Source organism: Sinocyclocheilus grahami, unplaced genomic scaffold, assembly GCF_001515645.1.
Source record: "Sinocyclocheilus grahami isolate Dianchi unplaced genomic scaffold, SAMN03320097.WGS_v1.1 scaffold323.1, whole genome shotgun sequence".
NCBI classification, from domain to species: domain Eukaryota; kingdom Metazoa; phylum Chordata; class Actinopteri; order Cypriniformes; family Cyprinidae; genus Sinocyclocheilus; species Sinocyclocheilus grahami.
The window spans coordinates 138,508-148,351 of record NW_015505502.1 but is presented as its reverse complement, the minus strand read 5'-3'; the positions used below and the strand labels follow the sequence as shown (position 1 = coordinate 148,351).

Below are 9,844 nucleotides of genomic sequence, written 5' to 3'. Positions count from 1 at the left end.
GTATATATGTGTGTGTGTGTGTGTGTGTGTCTGTACGTATGTGTGTTTTAGCCTAGTTGATGTAATCTGTAATAGCCAATAAAATTCATGTTTCATTTATAAAGAATCATTGTTGGTTTCATATAATTTCAAGGTTAAAACTGTTGCCAAAAAGATCTCTTGCTTGCTACCTAGCTCGTAGCTTACTCATAATAATTACCTCTCTAAGAGCTTACAAATTATCAAAATTGTGTTGACCATGGCCAGGAAAATACATATTTAATTGTAATAATTCCCTTATACAATTAATGAGTTAATTTCATTACACCAGTAAAGCTGAACTCTCCTCCTGTCCACATTCAATTCTCACGGATCGACCGTCACGCAGAGAACACGCAAGTGTGTGTGTGTCTGTACGTATGTGTGTTTTAGCCTAGTTGATGTAATCTGTAATAGCCAATAAAATTCATGTTTCATTTATAAAGAATCATTGTTGGTGTCATATAATTTCAAGGTTAAAACTGTTGCCAAAAAGATCTCTTGCTTGCTACCTAGCTCGTAGGTTACTCATAATAATTACCTCTCTAAGAGCTTACAAATTATCAAAATTGTGTTGACCGTGGCCAGGAAAATACATATTTAATTGTAATAATTCCCTTATACAATTAATGAGTTAATTTCATTACACCAGTAAAGCTGAACTCTCCTCCTGTCCACATTCAATTCTCACAGATCGACCGTCACGCAGAGAACACGCAATCATGCAGGATACAAATGCACACTTCACAAGATTTCACAACTGGATCCGAAGTTTGCAAGGTTTTTGAAATTAGATGTTCATTAGACATTCAAATATTTGTTTAAATGATATAAATGCATATTTACTGAATGCTGACGGCAAACAAGAAAGTATTATAATGTTTACTTTTCTATTACTAATAATATAAAAGCAATCTTTATAATAATTTTTGTATACATTTTAATTCTTTTGTTTAATTCCTTTGTTCCTTTGTCTATCTGATTATTAGACAGACATATTAGATAATCCATATTAGACAGAACTGAACGACAACAGCGAACAAGAGGGAGAATGGATCGACCGTCACGCAGAGAACACGCAATCATGCAGGATACAAATGCACACTTCACAAGATTTCACAACTGGATCCGACTAAGTTTGCAAGGTTTTTTTAAATTAGATGTTCATTAGACGTTCAAATATTTGTTTAAATGATATAAATGCGTATTTACTGAATGCTGACGGCAAACAAGAAAGTATTATAATGTTTGCTTTTCTACTACTAATAATATAAAAGCAATCTTTATAATAATTTTTGTATACATTTTAATTATTTTGTTTAATTCCTTTGTTCCTTTGTCTATCTGATTATTAGACAGACATATTAGATAATCCATATTAGACAGAACTGAACGACAACAGCGAACAAGAGGGAGAATGTAAGCACTGTGTGCTCAGGCGCTGCCGTTCTCAGCGCTGTCAAAATAAAAGTCTGTCGTGCCGTCTAAATAAAAGTCCCGCCTAGAACTCATCGGCCAAACAGGAAAACTTATCGGCCGATGCCGATATATAATAATTTTTGTATACATTTTAATTATTTTGTTTAATTCCTTTGTTCCTTTGTCTATCTGATTATTAGACAGACATATTAGATAATCCATATTAGACAGAACTGAACGACAACAGCGAACAAGAGGGAGAATGTAAGCACTGTGTGCTCAGGCGCTGCCGTTCTCAGCGCTGTCAAAACAAAAGTCTGCCCTGCCGTCTAAATAAAAGTCCCGCCTAGAACGCATTGGCCAAACAGGAAAACTTATCGGCCGATGCCGATATTTAAAAAAATGCCAAATATCGGCCGATATATCGGCCTTGGCGATATATCGGTCGACCACTAATAATAATTAATACTTTTGACTCATCCATTTTCTTAAAAATTGTTTAAAGGCTGAAATGTAAAGTTTATCATTTTATAAAACGTTTTGTTTTTGTGAAAACTTGTATCTGAACTGTAAATAATGCTTTTACAGTAATTTTACGGTTTAATATGGTACTGTATACATTGCCCTACCCTGCTCATATGGTATTAATTTTATTTGTGCAGGTCTTAAAAAGGACTTAAATTTGAGCTTAAAAATCCTGCAGAAACCCTGTGTGTTAATGCAACATTTAAAATCTTAACTGTGACTGCCGTAGTAAATTTGATAAAATCTTTTTATTTTTTCCTCAAGTTTTCTTAGACCCCTTGCAGCCCCTTGGGGTCCTTGGACATCAGTTTGAAATAGTCTTTGTTTTGACACCATTTATTTGCATTTTTAACGTATTTTAGGTTATTCTTCTTGCAGGCATGTTACATCACTATTCCTATAAGCATATGTAAAGTTTATCATTTTATAAAACGTTTTGTTTTTGTGAAAACTTGTATCTGAACTGTAAATTATGCTTTTACAGTAATTTTACGGTTTAATATGGTACTGTATACATTGCCCTACCCTGCTCATATGGTATTAATTTTATTTGTGCAGATCTTAAAAAGTAAATTTGATAAAATCTTTTTATTTTTTCCTCAAGTTTTCTTAGACCCCTTGCAGCCCCTTGGGGTCCTTGGACATCAGTTTGAAATAGTCTTTGTTTTGACACCATTTATTTGCATTTTTAACATATTTTAGGTTATTCTTCTTGCAGGCATGTTACATCACTATTCCTATAAGCATTTCATTGAGGCTTATTCATGTGGGTTGCTGTGTGCAGGTCACAATTGTTGGATACACACTTGGAATCCCAGATGTCATTATGGGTATAACTTTCCTGGCTGCGGGCACCAGTGTTCCCGACTGCATAGCGAGTCTCATTGTCGCACGGCAAGGTAGAGCTCTCCTTTGTTTAACTGTCTTGTTTTTTCTGCCTTCGCTTATCTTTCATCCATGTTGAGCTGACTTTCCAGCTTTGGCTTTGTGTCTGTGTGCTCAGGCCTGGGGGACATGGCTGTCTCCAACACGATTGGCAGTAACATCTTTGATATCCTGGTTGGACTTGGCGTTCCCTGGGGCATCCAGACAATGGCTGTCAACTACGGCTCTGTGGTATCTGTCTTTGTCACTCCTCAAACATGCACGCACACACAATTCCACAAAGACCGTAAAATTACCTTTTTTTTGTGTCCTATTTAGATTAAAATCAACAGTAAAGGACTGATTTACTCCGTTGTTCTGCTGCTGGGTTCGGTGGCTTTAACTGTGAGTATATGTTAAGGACAATTCACTTTAGAAATACAATGCATGGTCAAATATTTTATATGTGGACACCCCTTTTTAGTTTTAGTTAGATGCTCTAATTCTACTGAAGATAAATATTCTACAAAAATTCTATAGCTGGGTATATAGAGTTGATTCAGTTATACTTTGCTTGCATTTAAAAGTATAAATTCTCTCTCAATGCACAGGTAGTTCCAAGTCAGTTTAATCACTGTTCTATATTAATCCGCTGCTTTAATTGATGCACACACACACACACATCACTCGCACATAAACACCGTGAGAGGGAGAGAGGTCGGAGATCACAGATCGCGCTGCGCACACCGAGAAACTTATTGTCAGCACTGCCCCGCGACTTTTATTAATAAAACACCCTAGATGCTAGATCGCTACATTATATTTCTCAGCAAGAAGGGGGTAAAATCGCTGTATTTGAAGTAACTAAACGGCTTCATTGTTTGTAGAGAGAGATGCACAGATGCAGGCAATTCACACAACTGTCATCTCTCTCTTTCGGTCTGATTTGAAGTGGGCAGAATGCTAGATCTAATGAGCCGTAACTGCCGAAAATAACTGTCATTTTTACCCTTCCGGTTAAATATTGCGCTTCAAACATCATGAACAGCGTCGGGGGTTTCTTTGCCACCACGTCGTGCATTAAAGTCATTTAATGCACAGCTAGCCGTGCATTAAATATTGCATTAAGTATATATTACATATTGGTTGACCTCTAGTCCAAACTATGCAATTGAGTAGACTGAGTAGAATGCAGCAGCGTCTCCAGGATTGGAAGCTCTTTACAAATACATTTTTAAACAGCCACTGAATATAGGTATAGAGAATATGATCGATCTTCGGTTCGAATCCATATTTAGGAAAATCCATATTTAAATGAAGATCACAATAAACTGGGGTAGGACATTTTTTCCATTCCTACTTAATGCTATAAGAAAGAGCTATTTTCTGCTCCAGCATGACCTTGTTTAGGTGTCCATACAGAAGATTGCTTTCCCTGGCTGTTTACGAATAATTTTGTTTGTCCACCTTCAGGTGCTGGGGATCCATGTGAACAAGTGGAGGTTAGACTTTAAGCTGGGCGTGTACGTGCTTATTCTGTATGCCATCTTCCTCTGCTTTTCCATCTTGATCGAATACAATGTCTTCACTTTTGTCAACCTGCCCATGTGCCAAGAGGGTGTCTAAGCTAGAAGATTTCCATGGGCTTTGAACCAAAATACCTCCGGGATAAACCTGCAACCAAAACCACCAATGATTCTGCTGTTTCCTCTGTTTAATCTCCCTACTGAGTTGCTACTGTTGAAGAAAACCACTCTCTACCGCTGCACATTCGCACCACTGTGGCTCAGATGGAAGAACTGCATTTCCCAGAAGACTGTTGACTCGCAACTTTCTCCATCAATTCCAAGAAATGAAATTCTCCTTGGCAGCTCTCTTTATAACTGGATATTCTTCCACTTCTGAACCTTGGACAATCACAATGCAGCCCGTAAATGAAGGATTAAAACTGTACACTTGCATCACAAACTGCACATACTGTACATGGCAATGACAAAGAATGCTGCTCATTCCTGTATGCATTAGCAATCTACATCTTCTAATTTCTGTCTTCCCTTGAGACACCGTATGACATGAACATAATGCACTTTATATGTGGCATAAAACATCTATATCATATTAATTTATTTCCTCCGGTATGGAAAAATGAAAGTATGTCCTTGATGTGGCGCAATAAAAAGATGAAAGTGACATGGAATGACTGCCTTCAGGCAAGAAATTGATTCTCGCAGCTTGTTACACAGAAAAAAACTTGAAAAAAGATGCACAGCAGATGTGAAGCATTTTCTGTATGGATCATGTGGCAGGGGGCGAGCTGTTATGAAATCCTCATGAGCTGGACGATATATTTCCTACTGAGAGCTTCCGGCAGGTGCCCATCTGAGAGGTCAGCGAGAGGACCAGCTTCTGACACACGGAAACAGAAGCTCTAATATTAGACGCGTTTCAGTTTCCCCTTTATTATTCCAGACCTGCATTAACCAGTGAATGGAACCAATCGTAAAGCACGCATCAAAAGCTGCTCCTCACCTCTCGTTCAGACCAGAGCAGACGATCCTCAGGACCGCTCTTTGCTTGTTTTGCAATATGGACAATGAGACTGACAACTGTGGCTGCTTTGATATTTCATACACATACTGATGATATCGCAAACAAAGATCCTGGATTTTGCAAACATGCTACAAATCGATGCGTTTTTTTGTTTCTATGTAAATATAACCTCACTGATCCTGTCTGAACCAGTGCTTCCTTACAGATGATGGGAGGTGAGGGTGAATTTACACACGTGACCGAAGCGGCCACTTTTTCTTTATTTCCAATGCACCCTAATCTCCCTCTCTGGATCTTTATTACCGTTTGTCTGTAATGCATGATCTGACACAAAGAAGCCATTTTTAAAACAGGGCAAAAGATTTGTGAGCTCACATCAATGTCCCTACAAGGATGAATCTCAAGAAAATGTGCCCAGGTCATATTTCATCCCAAAATCAAAAGAAAAATAAATTGTATTGTGCAAGGAAGTTACGTTTGAGAACCTTTTAAGATTTGTCTGCATTGCAACATTTATTTTCTTGAAAGTTAAGCACATTTTCAACCCTGGATTCTCTTCGCTGTATTACATGTGAACTTGATACTGTAATACGTGCACAGTGCACACCGTAATAAAAATATATTTAAATTAGCATAAATTAAAAGAAATTGCCATATTAATATTACTCCGATTTATAAATGCTTAAAATTATTTACTCTGATTTATAAATGCTTAAAATTATTTAGATGTAATTTAAATGCTTTTTTGTGTTATAGTAATGATTTTTTATTTTATTTATTTTGCATTTTAGTAATAGGAATAAGATTTTTGTTACGTGGTAAAGGAAATGTTTTGATTGTATTATTGTAATGAGATTTTTATTTTGCATTGTGGTGAATTTTTTTTGGCAGCAATGGAAATTTTACGTTTTTTTTGCATTACGGTAATGAGATTTTTTGTTTTTTTTCCCCCCATTGCAGTAATGAAAATTACGGTAATGTTGTTTGTTGGAGGTTGAAAATGCGTTTGCCGTGATGTCACAATACAAAAAAAAAATGTAATGGTCCTCATAGACTGTAATTTCTTTAAGCATAACATAACATCTTATTTCTTTGTTTTGTGGTAAAATATGACCCGAACTTGTTTCCTGGGATTCACCCATAAATGGCAGCTACAGGACCCCCGTTCACTCAGCTGCTATAGTGGGCTCAGGAGCGTAGAGGAACGTGTCTTTGTGTCTTTTGTCAGTCGTAGAACCTGTCATTAAGTGCTAGGAGGTGGTGTCTCTGTTGTCTGTGCAAAAAGACCGGTGTTGCAGTATTTGATGTACACATTATTTATGATATATGCAATCTCAGTCGGTGAGGGCTGAGTACGGGGATTATATTTTCATAGATGAGCCATGTTTGTGAAAGCTGCTGAAGTCGCCCACCGCTGTAACGCATGCATGCAGATTCTGTCATCTAATCTCACAGCACATAATTGCCATTCTGTAGAATGTCGACTTTAGTTTATTGTGGCGATGTGCTGTGCGGAATGACTGTGGTGTCGTGTGGTGATACTTTTTCCTTCGCTCTTTGTTCTGTGGTGTTTCTCGGTGGTGAGCTGTACGATTACATTATTCAGATGACATTGATACACCATACGCACACTGTTGGAAGTGCTTCGAAAGCTTCTTCCTATGCTGGTTCCCACGTTATATAGCCTAGTTATTTATTTTCAGCATTAAATTAATTCTTTGCTGCCAATTTCTATTCTTTGTTAGTTTCTCCCTGGTTGTTTTGGCAAATCTCTTTGCCAGGGCATTCATATAGCCTACTTTATTTGCCAGAACTGGAGAGGCTCTGCAAGGAGGAATGGCAGAGGATCGCCAAATCCAGGTGTGAAAAACTTGTTGCCTCTTTCCCAAAAAGACTCATGGCTGTATTAGATCAAAAGGGTGCTTCTACTAAATACTGAGCAAAGGGTCTGAATACTTAGGACCATGTGATATTTCAGTTTTTCTTTTTTAATAAATCTGCAAAAATGTCAACAATTCTGTGTTTTTCTGTCAATATGGGGTGCTGTGTGTACATTAATGAGGGGAAAAAATTAACTTAAATGATTTTAGCAAATGGCTGCAATATAACAAAGAGTGAAAAATTTAAAGGGGTCTGAATACTTTCTGTACCCACTGTATTTGTAAGCACACTATCCTTAACTGTTGACTTTGTTGCTGATAATTTGTGCCATGCTTGATGTAAATGCTATCGTTATATTTGAAATAAGATGAGTATTTTTTTGCCATTTAATTGTATTTTATAAACTTCGGACCTCCGGAGCAGTTTGATTAATGTTTCATAGGGTCACTTAAGACGGGATGTCTTTGTTGCCAGTTGTATAGCACTCTCACATAAATAGACTTATATGCACTCTCCATTGTATGCCTCTTAAGAGGGCGAGAACTTAAAGGAAAACGCTTCAAATGACTGTCACGCGTGAATATGCACAAAAGTAGGCTATGAGAACTTCTAATGCGGGATCTTGATTTATTAAACGCACATGCACAGATACATGCCCAACTGCTCCACGAGTGACCTGCTGCACTGTGAGAGGATCGGCATAAACCTTCTGTGAAGTACAGATTTAATGATTTTCAACTTAAGATGTTGGTGTGTAACTTGAATGTATTGTCTTGCAAGCAATGGATGTATCCAGCCAATGCATTTTACTGTAAAGCAATAATCTAAAAAGAATATTAACAACAATTTATGAAGCATACGAGTATTGTATGGAGAAAACAATTAAATTATACTGTTTATAAATGTGTTTCTTGGGTGTCTGTCTTGCATTTGGTCATTGAATTAGTTTTTAGTGCCCCCGCATGTATAAAGCCAGTAACTGCAGTTTTGGCCATTTTGTGTTTCCTTCTAAAATGGAATCGTGGTTGACCTTCTGCCAGGGCCACTGCTGGCCAAATAGGTGCCCTAAGCTAGGACTGTATATTTCATATTATCACAATATATTTCTTAATTTCGGTCGTTATGATATAACTCCGATATCGATATGAACGCTCTGCTCACCAAGCCTGCATTTATTTGATCCAAAATACAGCAAAAACGGTAACATTTCGAAATACTTTTACTATTTAAAATAACTTTTCTATTTGAAAATATTTTAAAATATTTTAAAATGCAATTTATTACTGTGATTTCTGAAGGATCAAGTGACTGGAGTAATGATGCTAAAAATATAGCTTTGAAATCATTCTAATATTCTTATTTGCTGCTCAAAAATTATTTATTACAGGTGCGTCTCAATAAATTGGAATGTCGTGGAAAAGTTCATTTATTTCAGTAATTCAACTGTAATTCAACTCAAATTGTGAAACTCGTGTATTAAATAAATTCAATGCACACAGACTGAAGTAGTTTAAGGCTTTGGTTCTTTTAATTGTGATGATTTTGGCTCACAACGTCAGTGAAAGCAGCAGATGCCCCTGTCTTGCGTGCAGAGATCGCAGTCCTACTGGTGAAGGACGCGATAGAGCCGGTCCCTCCAGCCGATATGAGGTCGGGGTTTTACAGCCCTTACTTAATTGTACCCAAGAAAGGCGGTTGATCGGTTACATATGTAACCCTCGTTCCCTGAAGGAGGGAACGGAGACGTCACGTCCCGTCGCCACAGCTCCTGTACCACTGCTGAGCGGCCGGGTCACCGGCTCGGCTCCTCAGCGAAAACCTGAATATGCGCTGCACCTGCTGCCTACTTATACTCACGCTGTGATCAGCAGCAGCTGGATGCAATAATCGCATGCCAATGTGCATTGGCTCGTTTAGTTTACACTTGAAGTAGATTGGTCCCTCTAAGCGAGATCCCAATTTCAATGGTCCTCCGACGTGACGTCTCCGTTCCCTCCTTCAGGGAACGAGGGTTACATACATAACCGAGACGTTTCTTTGTCACTGTTGCCTTTTCATTTTAGTATTGGCAGTCTTGCCTCGAGATCACCAACTGCATTTAATTTGTTCAATTTGGCAAGGACAATGCATTGTCACAGTGAATATTAAAATGAAAATGAAATCATTTCATTTTCAATTTTGGCACATGTTTTGTGTACAGTTTTCTGTAATGAAATTGTTCATCTTGTTTTCATTTTTATAATTGAATTGATTTAATTAAAATTGGCAGAAAATTAGATTTTGAAGAATGTGGGTTGACGATAGCCATTGACTTCCATAGTATGGAAAAATCACTGGCTACCACCAACTGTTTGGTTATTTACATTCTTCAAAATATATTCTTCTGTTTTCAGCAGAAGAAAGTAAATCATACAGGTTTGTAACAACATGAGTACATGATAACAGAACTTTCCTGTTAATGAACTCTCCCTTTAATCTCTCACTATATGTTTCACATATACACATAGATAAATCAAACTCTGTGTGTTTGTGTATACACAAACACACACATACACACACACACACACACACACACACACATATATAT

General features: G+C 37.4%; 1 protein-coding gene and 1 long non-coding RNA gene across 4 annotated transcripts in view; one reads left to right on the top strand and one right to left on the bottom strand.

Annotated features, from left to right (window-relative positions):
• The window catches only part of slc24a4a (solute carrier family 24 member 4a), a 50,169-nt gene extending 44,073 nt beyond the window's left edge, over positions 1 to 6,096 (top strand). For all 3 annotated transcript variants that reach the window (XM_016294724.1, XM_016294726.1, XM_016294725.1), the window contains exons 14-17: positions 2,747 to 2,861; positions 2,966 to 3,078; positions 3,166 to 3,231; positions 4,300 to 6,096. In XM_016294724.1, the coding sequence (XP_016150210.1) occupies positions 2,747 to 2,861; positions 2,966 to 3,078; positions 3,166 to 3,231; positions 4,300 to 4,452 (447 nt within the window). In that variant the 3' untranslated portion in view covers positions 4,453 to 6,096. The remainder of the gene's footprint in view (positions 1 to 2,746; positions 2,862 to 2,965; positions 3,079 to 3,165; positions 3,232 to 4,299) is intronic.
• A 233-nt stretch (positions 6,097 to 6,329) lies between these two features.
• Positions 6,330 to 8,160, bottom strand: LOC107602267 (uncharacterized). Its single transcript, XR_001611016.1, has 2 exons — positions 7,531 to 8,160; positions 6,330 to 7,189 (listed from the first exon to the last, which is right to left on the bottom strand). It is a non-coding gene; the product is annotated as an uncharacterized lncRNA (long non-coding RNA).
• Positions 8,161 to 9,844: the final 1,684 nt, after the last annotated feature.